General features: G+C 36.9%; 1 protein-coding gene across 7 annotated transcripts in view; it reads right to left on the reverse strand.

Moving 5' to 3' along the window:
* Rexo5 (RNA exonuclease 5) overlaps window positions 1-15,126 on the reverse strand; it is a 24,340-nt gene continuing 9,214 nt past the window's right edge. For 3 of the 7 annotated variants that reach the window (XM_046431219.2, XM_046431144.2, XM_046431072.2), the window contains exons 7-20: window positions 14,824-14,912; window positions 13,592-13,707; window positions 12,422-12,560; window positions 12,185-12,279; window positions 11,047-11,149; window positions 8,886-8,968; window positions 8,217-8,334; window positions 8,003-8,107; window positions 7,488-7,625; window positions 4,735-4,827; window positions 4,265-4,481; window positions 3,823-4,010; window positions 2,827-2,945; window positions 1-319 (exon numbers count right to left, since the gene is read on the reverse strand). In XM_046431219.2, coding sequence (XP_046287175.1) covers window positions 232-319; window positions 2,827-2,945; window positions 3,823-4,010; window positions 4,265-4,481; window positions 4,735-4,827; window positions 7,488-7,625; window positions 8,003-8,107; window positions 8,217-8,334; window positions 8,886-8,968; window positions 11,047-11,149; window positions 12,185-12,279; window positions 12,422-12,560; window positions 13,592-13,707; window positions 14,824-14,912 — 1,691 coding nt within the window. In that variant the 3' untranslated portion in view covers window positions 1-231. The remainder of the gene's footprint in view (window positions 320-2,826; window positions 2,946-3,822; window positions 4,011-4,264; window positions 4,482-4,734; window positions 4,828-7,487; window positions 7,626-8,002; window positions 8,108-8,216; window positions 8,335-8,885; window positions 8,969-11,046; window positions 11,150-12,184; window positions 12,280-12,421; window positions 12,561-13,591; window positions 13,708-14,823; window positions 14,913-15,126) is intronic. The other 4 variants (XM_046431299.2, XM_046431379.2, XM_046431471.2 and 1 more) reach the window with 4 other exon arrangements.

Below are 15,126 nucleotides of genomic sequence, written 5' to 3' on the forward strand. Positions count from 1 at the left end.
TAGTTTCCGCCCTCACCCTGTCTTAAGATGAGGAAGGCTTGAATTTTAGGCATTTATTGAAAACTTGTGCATGCCATGTAAATGGATTAGACCTGTTAGCCGGTACACCAAGTTCCCACACAAAGCTGTCCACTGAATGAAGAGGCCCAGCAGTCTTTGGAGAAGCTGCAGCCTGACCGTCTTCTCCACCATTGCCCAGGAAGGATAAGAAACGGCAAGTGGCGAGCAGACTCACAAACCCATGCTTGGGGTGGTGCTTTCCTCCTCTTCATCATCTTTTATTCCCATGAATCCGAGGCCAGATAGAGATCCATGAGGGCTGCAATAAATGAGGAATGAAGACAAGTTTGTACCAATAGGGTTAAGCCTCCTAGGCTGGAAAGGGTAAAGTTTCAGAGTCTGTGTGCATGTCATGGGGCAAGAAGCAGATAAATTTATGGAAAGCTGCCTGCTAAAGATGATTCAACGCAAGAACACTGACTAGTCCCATGAGGCCTAGCTTTGCCACTTAGGAGAAACATCTCAACCAAAACTCAGTTTCTCAACTATAAAGCTCTACAATATTTAAATTACTATCTTACAGGGCTTTTGTGAGAATCACACAATAAAAGCCAGATACACTTAAGCACATATTACATGCCAAGGATTGTTCTGAGCACTTGTCTCATTAAATCCTCAAAACAGCTCATTGATATAAGTACTACTGTAACTTCCATTTTTCAAAGAAAGGCTCAAAGACACTATATAACCTGCTCAAGTCATACAGCTGTTAAGAACCAGGTTTTCAAAAATGGAAATCTATCTTCAGAAACCTAAGTTGCTGTTAATATGTTGTTAATTTTACTTAAAGTATTTTATAACACCTACTTTATACCCATCATTGTTTGAAAAACTATTAATAAAGTATGTTGTAAAATACTGAGCACAGCACTTATAATTTAGGAGCTATCCAAAGGCTGTTAGTTCCCTGCCACTGTCATGAATATTCATGGAACTGAGTTAGAAGGCCAAGGAGCTCTGTCACAAAGCAGATGTAAGTAAAATGAATAAAGGCAATATTCGTCTTCCCCTGATGTCTGACCTTAAGCTGCCAAGCACTAGCCTTCAGGGGAAGATGGAGTGGAGCTCTGAGGGCAAAAGAGTCACTCTGATCTCAAATCCCATGTATTTGCTAATTGTATGGCCTTAGGTAAGTAGTTTAAGCAGAAACTTTCTCTTTGTTTAGGAGAGAATTTCAACCAAAAGTGTATATAGATAGCCTCTTTTAAAGGGTCTGATAAATTATAGCAATGATTATTTCAGAAACAACTAGAAATGTAAGGATTAAGAACTGAGTCAGGCCTCTGGCTGAAGAAACCTATTGTCTGTTTTTCCTGAGCACTTGGTTTCCTAAGGTGTCCACTAGCAGCCGCTCAGATGATGCCTGGAGAGGTCAGTCACAGCAAACAGACATATTGCTGCTACAGAAATCAGAGTATGACTTTTAAAAGAAAGTTGTAACTTGGGTTTTCTTATAGAATTTGCTACTTCAAAGAAGGTCTTACTCTCCTGACTTATCAAATTCATCTTAGAATCTTTAACTCAGTCAGAACCTAAGCCTTTACTCCCTGACCCTAATACTCCTTTCCCAAGCCTTCACATTCTGTGGAATATCTAGAAGACTATTTCTGCAAGAAGAATGCTTTGAGCCACACTTGACTTAGTTTTCCTACTAAATGGAGATTGAAATGTAAGTATTCTACTTGGGAACATAAAGACTACTCCTCTATTCTACTTGAGGAGCTTTCTAAGGGCAGGTCTGTGTGTTCCCCCAGAGCCTTTGCTCTTAAGCTTTATTGGCAGCTTCTGGTCACTTTTTAGTATTTTTTAATATTTAGTTGTAGTTGGACACAATCTTTATGTGGTGCTGAGGATCGACCCAGGGTCTTGCACATGCTAGGCAAGCGCTCTACCTCTGAGTCACAATTCCAGTCCTAGTCTCTTACTCTTAAGTTAGCCCAGAAGGAAGACATCTCACCAGTAAGTACATGTGTTTTAAGGATTTTACAACAGGAAATGAATCTCACAGAATGTGATAATTTTAAAAATACTCCAAAAAACAATCCTCTTTCCCTTCTTACTCTATAAGCATTTACTCATTCATCCACCCATTCACTCATTCCAAAACTGCTGATCTTTACTTTAGGATTTAACATCAATTTCTTTTTTTTTTTTTTTTTAAAAAGGTTTATAGTTTAAAAAACAAAACATTGATTTACCCCAAATCCCTCATTTTAGAATAGAAACTGAAACCCACAAGGGGAAAAAGTGGCTTGGTCACTTGTGGGAAAGATTGAGATGAACTGGAACTGGACCAAAAGTCCTACTTCTATTCCAGTGTTTCTTAGGTTTAGAATTAACCAAATGGGCCCTACTTTCTCTTAAACAGAAAACAATGGGGGAAAGAGCAGGGAAGGAAAGAGCACATTGATATGTGAGGAGGGTAGACCCTGATCACACTTGATCCTGGGTTTTATCCTAGGACAAATCTGGACATTTTTTCTAAAGTTAAGCAGCTACTTCTTAATCCAGGGAGACTACAGGACCCAAGATCTCTAGTTTTAAACTGGATGATCTGTTTTGAGGAACCACTATGTGTATGTAATTAACATAAAACCATATCAATGTAAATTGGGAATATAATTCCTATCTCTTAGAACTGTTGAGAATTAAGAGATGACTCATTTAAGTGCTGATTATGTGTCTGGAAATTATCAAAAGGCCTTTCTCCAAGAACAACTTAAGCCTAAGGGCCATAGGCATAAGGGAAAATCTATCAGTCCTTACCTAGTGGTTCCTGGCAGGAGGATGACACAAAGGGTACCTGGGCTCAGGCTTTGGTAGAGCCTTCCAATCTTCCGGCTCCAACGCCAGGCTGCTATCTTTGGGTGGTCCGCCTTTAAATTCTGGGATTAAAGCCATGTGTCAACACTTAGTCAGAATACACATTATCCACCTTTGGAGGGGATATAATACTTCCTCAGGCTCTAAGGCCATGAAATCCCTATGTAGGTTCTGGTCAGATCCCATTGAAACTGGAGCCCATCTGTGGGCCTTCAGGCTGGTTTAGAACCTCCTTATAGGAAGAGAGGTGCTATCCTTTCCTCCACTAAGGACCCCAAGCTATGGTAGCCATGTCACTGAGGAGGCCTTTATGATTAATATCTTTGTGACTTTGGGCAAGTCACTTACCAGCTTTTGCCTCCATTTATCATCTGCTAAGTGTGGGAGATTAGATTAGGACAGGGTTTCCCAAGCTTCACTCATTCTCCTCTTTCCCCTCTTACGTGCCTCTTATGTTTTCCTTTAAACAGAGGAAACTCCTTCTTAGCCTTGTGTAAGTAATACTACTTGAAGTTTAATGTGGTCATATACTTTAGTTAACTGTTAGAAAAGCAAGTCGACATACGCAAGAAAGCAAAAAAGTCTATCCACAACTATCAAAACTTATTTTGTGTGTGTACAGTTTGGGAAACCCTCAATAAGAGTTGTCCAACTCTCTGGCCACCCACCTCAGTCCCTCAAGTCCCTCAGAGAGCCACCTTCAAACGCTAAAAACCTGATTTTAGCAGCTATGGAAGGGAACACAGTATGAGAAATCAGATTTGGCTAGGGCTACAAGAAGCTTAAAAGTGACACAGGATGGGTCAAAGTAGAAAAAAAAGTAATGGATCAAATATCACTGAGTAGGACTGTCCTGACTAATCTCCAGGAACATGTAGGTCCAAGGTCCAGAGCCAAAGTAGCTGCCTTCCCCCTCTAACCCCAAACATTCTCACTCACCTGCAAGGTCTCCTGCTCTGAGGGAGGAGGTCTAACTCTAAGACCTGGGGGCCTTCTTGATTCAGGTGGTAAGCCCCTAAGCCATGCATGGAGGTACCTGGGGGTTAGGGCATGCCTGCCTTTCAGCTTCCAGTCCTTGCCTGTTAAGATATGGAGGGCCCTCTGGGCATTGCCAAAAGTTTTGAATTCTGAAAGCAAGAACAATCCCCCCCCCCCCCCCCAATATTCTGTTACTAAGATCCAAGAAAGTTGATCAGTGTGCAAGCTGGAGCCTGGCTGCAGCCCAGGGGTGGGAACGAGGGGGAGGGACAGAATTAGGAGCTCAGGCCTTGGTTTATCCTAGGAAGGCTTATTTGGTAAAACTTTCCCCTCTCTGACCTCCAGAGGTCACCACCATCCCCAATCTCCTCCTTCACATTTACATTTGGTGCTATAGACTTACTCAGGAAACAATATTTTTTCTGTCTTCCGCTTTTAGGATCTGTAGGCACGATCACAGCTTCCAGACCAAAAAAGAGATTTGGCAATTCCTGAAGATGTCCTAAGAAATTTTGACTAACTCCAGACAGATAAATAGTATCTCTGTTCTCAGAATCTTGTTCCAGCTCATTAACAAGTGTGTCACAATCCAGAGTGAGTTCTGTTACAGGTCTCTGTACCTAACCAAGAAAACTTGGTATTAGTGGTAGAGAGTCACCACTTTCACTTTTGAGCCTGTTACATATAAATAATTTAGTCTTGTAGCTTCCTAATCTGTAAGGAGGCTACAGAGTTGCTAAAGACTTTCCATCAGAGTCTCATTCCTGGGTCTCTCTAGGACATTTTGTATGTCATGAGGCACTATAAGATACAGGCTGTGCTAGGTCAGGCCTAAGTGCAGGGGCTGCTTTCAGCTTTCTCTGACCATCTTACCTTTATGTATACACCTTCTACCAGAACGCCATTCAAGGACTCTATGGCCAGCTGGGCAGCTTCCAGAACTTCATACCGTATATAGAGATGAGGCTGCAGAAAGACAAGTTTTCTTCACTACTGCTTCTCAGCACAAACTGCTAGAGAAAGAGTTGGGAAAAGGACCTGAACTACAGTGGCCAGAACCATCAGAATGAAAACCCTTGCTATACTGGGCTAGACAGGTGGTGACTACAGATGGTCCAGGAATTGGTTCTTGGACAATGACTAATCTTTATTTACCATTTGAACTCAAAGCCCACTGCCCTGGGTTGTATGGGGAAAGCACTAACAAATTCCTTATTACAACTTACTTTTCATAACATTATAAATCACTAAATTCATTAAAGTTCACAGGCAGAGGTTCCAATTTGTTTTATTAGCTTGACTTTAGACAGGTAGTCTTCTTATAAGCTTAGACAGGCTAAATTCTTCCATAGTCTAGACCACATGTTCCATCTACTTTTCTATTTGTTGACTCAAGAGTACCTAAATCTTTGTGATTATCTAAGCTGTAGCATCATCATGGAGAAAAAGCACTTCCCCCATAAAAAGCTTTACAATATTGCTTTTGGCAATGATCTCGCAAAGATGACACCAAAGGCAATCAAAGAAAAAATATACTGGACTTCAATAAAATTTAAAATTTTTATGTAAAGGACACTTGATGCACAGTGTCAAAAGGCAACACACAGAAGGGGAGAAAATATCTGCAAATCACACATCTAATAAAGAACTAGTATCCAGAATTACTAAGAACTCCACAACAAAAACAACCCAATTTAAAAATGGGCAAATACCTCTATAGATACTTCTCTAAAGATCTACAAATAGCCAATGATATTCAACATCATTAATCATTAGGGAAATGCATGGAGAAATTAAAACCCTTGTTCTTTGCTGGTGGAAATGGAAAATGGTGTAGCTTCTGTGGGAAATAGTTTGGTGGTTCCTCAAAAAATTAAACAGGATTACCACATAATTCATCAATTCCATTTATGTATATATGCAAAAAGAACCAAGTACATAGAGTTGAAGAGATACTTGTACAAACAAAATATGGTACACACATAATGGTACTTAGTCTTATAAAGGAATGAAGTTCTAATGTATGAATGAACCTAGGCATCATACTAAGTGAAATAAGCCAGACACAAAAGATCAAATAATGTATGATTCCATTTATGACACATATTGAGGGATAAAATTCATAGAATTTTACAGAAATTAGCTGAGGTTACTATGGGATTGGGGAGGGAATAATAAGGAATTATTATTTGGAATGATGAAAAAGTTAAAGGTTAAAAGGTAAATCTCACGTTATAATTTGCCAAAAAAAAAAAAAAAAAAAAAAAAAAAGCCTCTAGAAAAGACTATATATCCCCCAGTCCATCTTTTATATGTATTTTTAATCACAGAAAAGACATAAGATAGATTTGGAAAAAGCACATTTGAGTATCTGGGACTCTTTAGATCAACTGAGGTTTTTATATCTTTCAATTATTATTAATGTAGCAGTTTCATGTTGCCTGGTTCCAAATTCCAAAGATACAAAAAATTTACAGTGAAGTCATTATCTAACCCCTTTCCTCAGCTACATAGCTCCTCTTTCTGGAGAGCTCCATTAAAGTCACTGCATGTTATTCTATAGATTAACAGTATTATACTGTATCTTTTAACTTTTTTCATGGTTTATTCCATATCTCTACATAATGCACTTATTCAGAATGTTATTACTTCAGATATCACCCTCAATTTGTACTCATTAAATAATACTGATATGAAAATGAAGATGGAAACTTAATTGTTAAAGTTTTATTTTTTTTCAGTTATAGATGGATACAATACCTTTATTTTATTTATTTATTTTTATGTGGTGCTGAGGACTGAATCCAGTGTCTCACATGTGCTAGGCAAGCACTCTACCACTGAACTACAACCCCAGCCCCACCACACTTTAAGAATTTAAAAAATGAAAAAACAAAAAATAGAATGTAAGGAAATAAAATAGTGTAAATTGTCTAGAAACTAACTGTAGGTGTGTAATTATTTTTTACTCCACAAAATAATGAGGTTATGGCCTCTCAGTGTCACCAGTTGCTGTGTGTGCAGAGGACCGAGCTAGCTCGCAATAAACACCTCTTTGCTGCTTAAAAAAAATAATAATAATGAGGTCACATCAATAGATCTTAAATCAATCCACTGTTAGAAAAGAATGTTCTTTGTAAATCCTGGTATAGAACAGTGCCAAATTCTCGTGTGCATATTAAAGCTCTTCTATACTTAAAGATAGATATTTTTTCTAGCTACGAGTCTACCTTACAGTTGATACTTCAAGATATATAGAAGTCATAGTTCCTTCTGAAAGGGCACTTTGTCATTTAAAACTGAGCACAGTCAGAAGGCTCACAGGCTACATCCAACCAGACATTTTCTGTCCAGCTACATAATTTTTAAGAAATTTGGAGCCAACATGAAAATTCACATATTTCTCAATTCCCAAAACAAAACCAAAAAAAAACATAGTCCAAATCAGAAAATCAGGCAATGCAAGGTATACATTCTTACAGGTCAACAACTGCTCGCTCCTACCAGACAGTTGAAGACAATCAAGCTCACTTCACTAATATCTGTTATCTGCATGGTTTCAGAAATCATCTGAATTTCTAATACTGATCTAGAAGATCAAAATGTGAATTTTCTCATTTCCTTACCTGATGAGTTTCAAGAACAAGAGTCATTGTACGAACTGGGCCAAAGCTCTTAAATAGCCTCTTCAGAGCCCTTAGGTTACAATCTTTGCTAAATGGCCCAGCATAGATAGTTGACATCTCTGTCCACTTGATCCGCATCTATGTGAAAATAACAGAATATAAGGAAAAGGGGATATGGAAAGAGAAATGAAATTTGAGTCAAAACATGGGATAATTCCACCTCAAATTTTTTTGACGTAAATACTTGGCAAATATACAAGATTTTATTTACAAGGATTTTCAGTTCAACATTATTTCTAACAGGAAAATTTATTAAAGCACCATAATACTGTCAATAACAGGTATACCATATAGTGAAAAACTATGCATTCTTTAAAAATGAGAAAATAAGATATACAATGGTTTTAATGGAAAAAAAAAAGAAGTCACAAAACAGTGAAAAAAAAATCTGTCATAAAAGGCTTGCATTACTTTCTTTTATTAAAACTATTGTTTAACAGAACCCATCTACTTACCCTTTTGTTCATTTCCTCAGTGAGGAGAGGTGAAAAAGGCTCAAAAGAGAACTGAACAATACTGAATGGGTGGAAGTCGACTTGCCTTCTGGCCTGCTCAAAGACCTGCAGAAAACAGCAGAGCCTAGGTGAGGTAGGAGCCTCATACCCACTCTACTGTGGCTCTAGGACGGTGCTCTGAATGCAACCTATGAAGGCACAAGAAGTCACTCACCTCTTTATTTGAAAGGCACTTAATAGTTTCACAATTTTTAGAAGGGAGTTCAATATTATCTGTCTCTCGGGATAAAAAAAGGAGCTTCTGATCAACTGAATCTAAACATTTCAAAACACTGTAAAGAGGCAGAAAGGAAAGAATAATTGTTTTCCATATCCTGACATTCTTTATACCTACACATCTCTTAGCAACATATATTCAAATTTAACTACCATTAAAAATTTAGTTTCTCAAATGCACTAGTCACATGAGATTAATGGTTACCACCCTAGGTATCACACATATAGAACACTTTCATCATTGCAAAAAACAGAATTGGACAGTGTTGCTCTACAGGAAGGGAGGGAGGGAGGGAAGAAAGACAAGACACTCCAAGCCTTCTATCAAGGTTTGGGCCCAATCCTAAGGATCTTATACATTATTTATTGGCAGGAGTCAAATCCTTTGAGTCCATTTTGTTTTTCCTAATGTGTAATATATCAAGGTTGTAGAGTGAGTCTTCCAACCAAAATACCAACAAGTCTATCATCTCCAATGCTATTTAGTTCAATGTACTAGTCATTATTTTGTAAATTTAGTCACTTAATTTTGTACTAGCCCCTAGATTCAGAAAATTATAGATTCTCCATCTGCCTTTGCTCTTGTTTAGAACTGGAAAAACATCACCTTTTGTATGTGTACTGAAACTTTTCTCTTATATTTCTTATTTCTTGGTCTCTCCATAGCTCTTCCAGATTGAGTTCTGCAATCTAAAAAAAAACAACGTGATAAATTTTAATTTCTTGCAACGCATTTGAGGTTAAAAGAAATACAACACCAAAACCAACTCAAGCTTTGTTCTGTTTATTTTGACCAGGCTTTGCCACTGCCAATCTTGGGTTGGCTTCAATAGTTACCAGATGGTTTCTGGCTGTGCAGTCAAGAATGGCAATCTGTTACCAGCCACCAATATTAAATGACATGCACCTTTTGGAATTAATAAGATTGGCTTTTATAGCAACATTAGGGAAAAAAAAGTCTCATTAGTTTAATGAACAAACATGGAAAATCTACCCTAACTGATTTTTATTCTTTTTCCATAAAGTGGGAGTCTACCTGGCAATTGTGAAGCTAAAAATATACAATTAAAAAATTACTTAGAATTATGATTTAAATAAAAATGAAAAAGTACAGAGTTCACTGACACCTATGACTATTTTTACCTATTAGTAATAAATTAGTATGATGCATTTGTCAAAATGAATGCAACAATATTGGAATGTTATTATTAACTGAACAAACTTAGTTCAGATTTCCTTAGTTTTTAATCCAAGTGAAATATAATTTTTATTAGAAATCAAGCACATTCTCCAAATGTGGTCTGAGAACCCTTGGGGTTCCAGAGACCCTGCAAGAATGAGTTTAAGAGGTCTTCCTTTCTCCAAATGCACAACTCAACAGACTGAATATAGACACAGAAATGAAAACCTACCTGTATTCCATTGATTAAAGATTTGCAAAATATGTAAAACATTTTCCCACTAATTTTTGAAAATGCTATTTTCTCTTGATATTTTTTACTTATGGAATTTTCTATTGATATATTTCTATTTCTATTGAATATAAATAAGTATTAAAGATATTTTTCTCATATTTAATTTCTAATATGGTAAGTATTGATATATGATCCACAAACAAAAGCTCTTTAAAGATAAGGAGTCTTGAGACCATCAAGTTCTCGGAACCCATGTTGAGGTGGTTTAGGGAGGGGCTAGCCCTCATGTCAAATCTAGTCATGTTATACTGGATCACAGCCGGGCCCACTGTCGATACACTGTGTATAGTTACTTTTGCACCATAACAGCAAGTTGAGTCTAACTGTGATAGAGACGAAGTCTACAATATTTATTATCTGGCCTTTATGTAAAATAAAGTTTATTGAACCCTGGTAAAAAGCAGACATGCTTTAAAAGCTTAAAGTCCTGGTTTGAATTCTGGTTCCACCAGCCAGTTATTTAATTTTTTAAAACTTCAGAATGCTACTGTATGACACTGGAATAATTTGTCTCACTGGGTTGCTGTGAGGATTAATTAAGATAATGTCTATAAGGTGTTTTAGAACAGTGGACTTAGTAAGAGTTCAGTGAATGACTATTACATTTATGAGCCCAAATAAGATCTTTTAGAATGTCTTTATACCACAGTGACATAGAATACTATTAAGTTACTATTTTACATGGATTACAATTTATTGCATGACAGTCACAATGGAAGTTATTGTGTAAACTATAGTTTAGAATGCACTATAATTCTCTGAGAAACTATTCTCTTCAATGTCTCTTATGTTATTCTAATCTATATACACTGACATTAAAACAATAGTACATCCCACATTCCATTTGAATAGATCAGAAATCTGACAGACTTATTTTGTAATTATTAGCATCGGTTACAATAGTCACTGCCAACAACATGGTGCTTAATATATTCAAGACACGGTGCTAAGAGGTTTATATACTGTCTCTCATTTCCCTCATCAACATCCCAGAGAATTGTGTATTCCCAACTTAGAAATCTAGAGACAAGCTATTCGGACAAACTGCCTACATGATACAACTAGATACTGTAGAGCCTGTATTTAAAAAACAAGTAAGCACAACTTCAGAGACTATATACTTTATTTTACCACTGCATTATCCTAGTGATATGGGTCTTAATTCCAAATACATGCTCAGCTCAATCACACATATTTATTTAGAAAGAAATGTATATAAATAGATGGTATATGGTCGTTTGATCCAGTCCCATAATTTTAAGAAAGGCAAACACACTGATCAAAGATACTAACCTTCTTTGGGCCATACTTGAGAAAATACTGAGCTAATTCAAGGGTCGCTGTAGCATCCTCTGTGGCATCATGACCATTTCTTTCTGAGCACTGAATATCCTTCCTGGAAAGCCAAGATAAAATTGACATACCTGGGAATATTTTATTCTGACTAACCCTCCAACCCTGAGAGAGGCGCTGGAGATGCAGCTTTGTTTCATACCAAGCGTATCATCAGGACAAAAGGCTACCCAACAAAAAGTCTAATCTACTCCTTGGCCAACAGTCCCTTTTCTCATTTCTTAGACAAAGCAACTGTTTTCCAGAATTTTCCAGAAACTTTATTTACATTCAAGTGTCTATATGCACATCCATATCGTATCAATGCCTTCCTCTGCAACACCATTTTATTCTAAGTAATTTCTTTATTTTGTTTTTGTACTACTGACTATTGTACCACTGAGCTATATTCCCAGTACTTTTTATTTTTAGATAGGGCCTCACTAAGCTAGCCTCAAACTACTCCTTCCCAAGCTGCTGGAATTACAGGCATGTGCCACCATGCCTGGCTTAAGAGGGGTTTCCACATTAGCACAGATGCAACCATTTTTTTTTTTTAATCAAAATGTTCATTATTTCAGATAGAAAAAAAAAGAAGCTGGAAATGCTATTTTGAACCATGTTATATCAAACATCTTTCTACATGTATTGACACACAGAATGTAAGTTATATTTTGAAAATTCAGCTAACTTTTATGTTATTGCCTGTCTGGCTCTACCCATCAAGCCTCCTCAACTGATTATAAGTCCTGTCTCCATAATTTTTGCATTTCATATGAAATGAAAGGAGTCAGGTGTGGTGGCAGTGACTCAGTGACTCAGGAGGCTGAGATAGGAGGATCTCGAGTTCAAAGATAGCCTTAGCAATTCAGTGAGGCCCTAAGCAAATCTGTCTCTACAGAAAAGGGTTGGGGGGTGTGGCTCAGTGGTTAAGCACCCCTGGGTTCAATCCCTGGTACCAAAAGAAATGAAAGGAATAATATTTACAAAGTAAAAGGGAGAAAAGAGACCTTGAATTTTGTAATATGTACTATCAAATGTTATGCTAACTTGTGTGTAGTTTATCAAGACAATATTGCAATAGGTAAAATAAACATACCCCAAAATAGCTTTGGCTAAGAACTTTAGCTTGAATCTTCTGCCCTGCTCCCTGGCATAAAGCAATGAGGTATCAATAACATATGGATGAATCATCTGAGGAGGAAAAAGAATAGAATGAGTAGCATCTTATGCTAAAGGCAAAAACCATTGGGTTGGAGGAAGAGCAATGCATTGGATTAGAGATGAAGCAGAGCATGCATTTATAATAGACAATGTCCTGAAATCACATACGCACTTTCAATGCTCGGAGATCAAGGTCTACGGAATGACCTACTAACACCGCATCAGGAGGAAGCAGTGCTTTTAACTGCCTCTGAACGTCTTTCAATTTTGTCTTCACTGGGTTAAGCATCTTCTTCGTGATTCCTGAATAGCTTTCAATAAATATAGAAAGGGACAGGCCAAAATATTAACAAATTTTTCTCCCCAAAAAGTCTTTAAAAAGAATAAACATTTTCCTGTGTTCAAGGTACAAAAGGTTGCAAATACAAATAAGTAGAGGAAATTAACAGTTAGCCATAATCCCATTAGAGATTATCACTATTTACATTTTAGTAAATATCCTTCCATATTTGATACACATTTATTCATGAATATAATTTACAAAAATGCAATCATAACTCATGTACTGCTTTATAACATGCTTGTCACTTTAAATATATCATAAGTTTCACATAACACATCCTTTTATCCTTTTAAGTGTATTCCATTATATGCATGACTTATTAGAATTAAACCTTTACTTTTATATATTCCCATATTTTGCAATATTATGACAAATGTGCTTGTGCATACATCTTTGTTAATGGGACAGTCTATATAACTATCAAGTCTCATGGTCTCTCTATGCCTAAGTAAGCAAAAATCTATATCTTAAAGGATGGAAACAGTAATGTTTCAATGACTTTTTCTTTGCCTAATTACTATTGAGTACATTCTGAAATTACATGCTAATCTTTGGAAAAAGACTAAAATTGAGCCTCAACATCTTTTATGGAAAAAAATTATTTTTTTTATGAGGGTTCAAGGCAGATTAAGTAGTAAGATCATTTGACTGCCAGATGTTGTCTTCAGATTTTCAGGTCTTACCAGAAAGCAAAGCTCCCTCCAGTTGTTTGGCAGTTACTAGATAATGAAGAGAACTGGGGATTCTAGGATAAGGAAGATAATATTTTGCTGACAACATCACAAGAATATTAGAGGATGAGAAGGGCAAAAACATTACCCATTAACTGTATGTAAAACTTCAATATTAAAATATCAAGGTATCGCCCAAACTTTTCTGATATTAGATAAGGAGATAAAAATCTATGTAAACAGAAGCTATGAGCCTTTCCTGTTAAGTCTTATTCCATTCTATCTAGTTTGACAGCTCTAAGAAAGATCAAATAAAAATGAAAAATACCAGGTGACGTAGTCTATAATCTTGTCATCAGGTTTGACCAATTCATCCATAAGACATGATCCTCCTTCAGCAACCAGTGAGATGCGAGTTAGTTCTCTCCCCTTGGATGTGATGCACTGAAAGATCAGAACAGTCAGGCTGCTGAACTATAAAAGCTATTGCTTCCTCTCATTCACAACTGCCACCTAGCCTCAACCATCAGGGTCCCTGCAGCAGTGGCAAGATGTATACCAGAGGATCCAGGATGAATAAAATTAAAGCTAGGCAGGTCACTGAATGTAATAAGCAGTAAAGTACAATTTCTCTGGGAAATGATGTTCTCAAGGAAGATTAATAGAAATAATAACTATACCTACCATTTATGGAAAGTATATTATATCTAGTATTGTGGTAAGTACAACTAATAGCTTATTTTGAGTATGTGTGGTACTGGAGATTGAACCCAGAGGCACTTTTACAACATCCCCAGCATTTTTTTTTTTTTTAAAAGACAGTTTTGCTAAATTGCCCAGGCTGGCCTTAACCTTGCAATCTTCCTGCCTCACCTCATGAGAAGCTGCCATTGGAGGCATGCCCCACTATGCCCAGCTCAGATAGTTTATGAGGTAGCTTTTTTTAAAATCCCAACTTCAAAGAGAGAAGCTGAGACTAAGAGAGGTTAGGGGACTTGTTCAAGGAGATATAGACACCAACAGCAAAGACAAAGACACACATCTTGATTGTGTCAAGACTCCAAAATATTACCTGTTAGCTACTCTAAGAATTAAAGAACATAAATGTTCCTGAGTACTGAAAGATGCACTTTGAAAGGAGTTACTAAAATTAGGCAAACCAAAACAGACAGTGCTAAAGCAGGAAAATCCTACTTCTAATCTTCAATGTGTAAATCTGAACCAAACCAAAATATTAAGGCAGAGTTTTCATAGCAACAACAATAAAATATCTAAAAAAAAAAAAAAAAAAAAAAAACAATAAAATATCTGTTCAAATGACAGGTGTAAACCTCTAAATAATGTGTAAAGACTTACCTAAACAAAGCAACTAGCTGAAAAACTTACATATCTATTTTTCACAGATTCACATTTCCTAAAATATACATAAAAGGGCCTATTTTCAGCTATTTAAACTGAATACTGGAACTAAATGCATTCATTCACTAGTTTATTAGAAACTGTCTTATACTAACTTCCAGTTTCCAATATTCTAGCTCAAAAAAACCAAAGAGTACTTACCATTTCACAGTCAAGCCCAAAGAGAGGGCTGTTATCTGTTACAGATCCATTACATTTGGTAGTTATAAAGTTTTCACAGTCAGGAGAACCTATCAGGAAAAATAATATTTGCCTTTAGAAATAGAGATGGTAGTGAGGTGCAGTGGCCCAAGCCTGTACTGCTAGTGACCCAAGAGGTTAAGACAGGAGGATTTTTGTGGTGCTGGGGCCTAAACTCAGGGCCTTGTCCATGCAAGATAAGAACTCTACCAACTGAGCCATATCCCCAGCCCCAGGAGGATTCTCAAGTTCAATGCCATACTT

The sequence above is a fragment of the Marmota monax genome, unplaced genomic scaffold (genome assembly GCF_021218885.2).
Source record: "Marmota monax isolate L192 unplaced genomic scaffold, Marmota_monax_Labrador192_F-V1.1 WCK01_AAM20220418_F8-fsc00035, whole genome shotgun sequence".
In the NCBI taxonomy this organism is placed as follows: Eukaryota; Metazoa; Chordata; class Mammalia; order Rodentia; family Sciuridae; genus Marmota; species Marmota monax.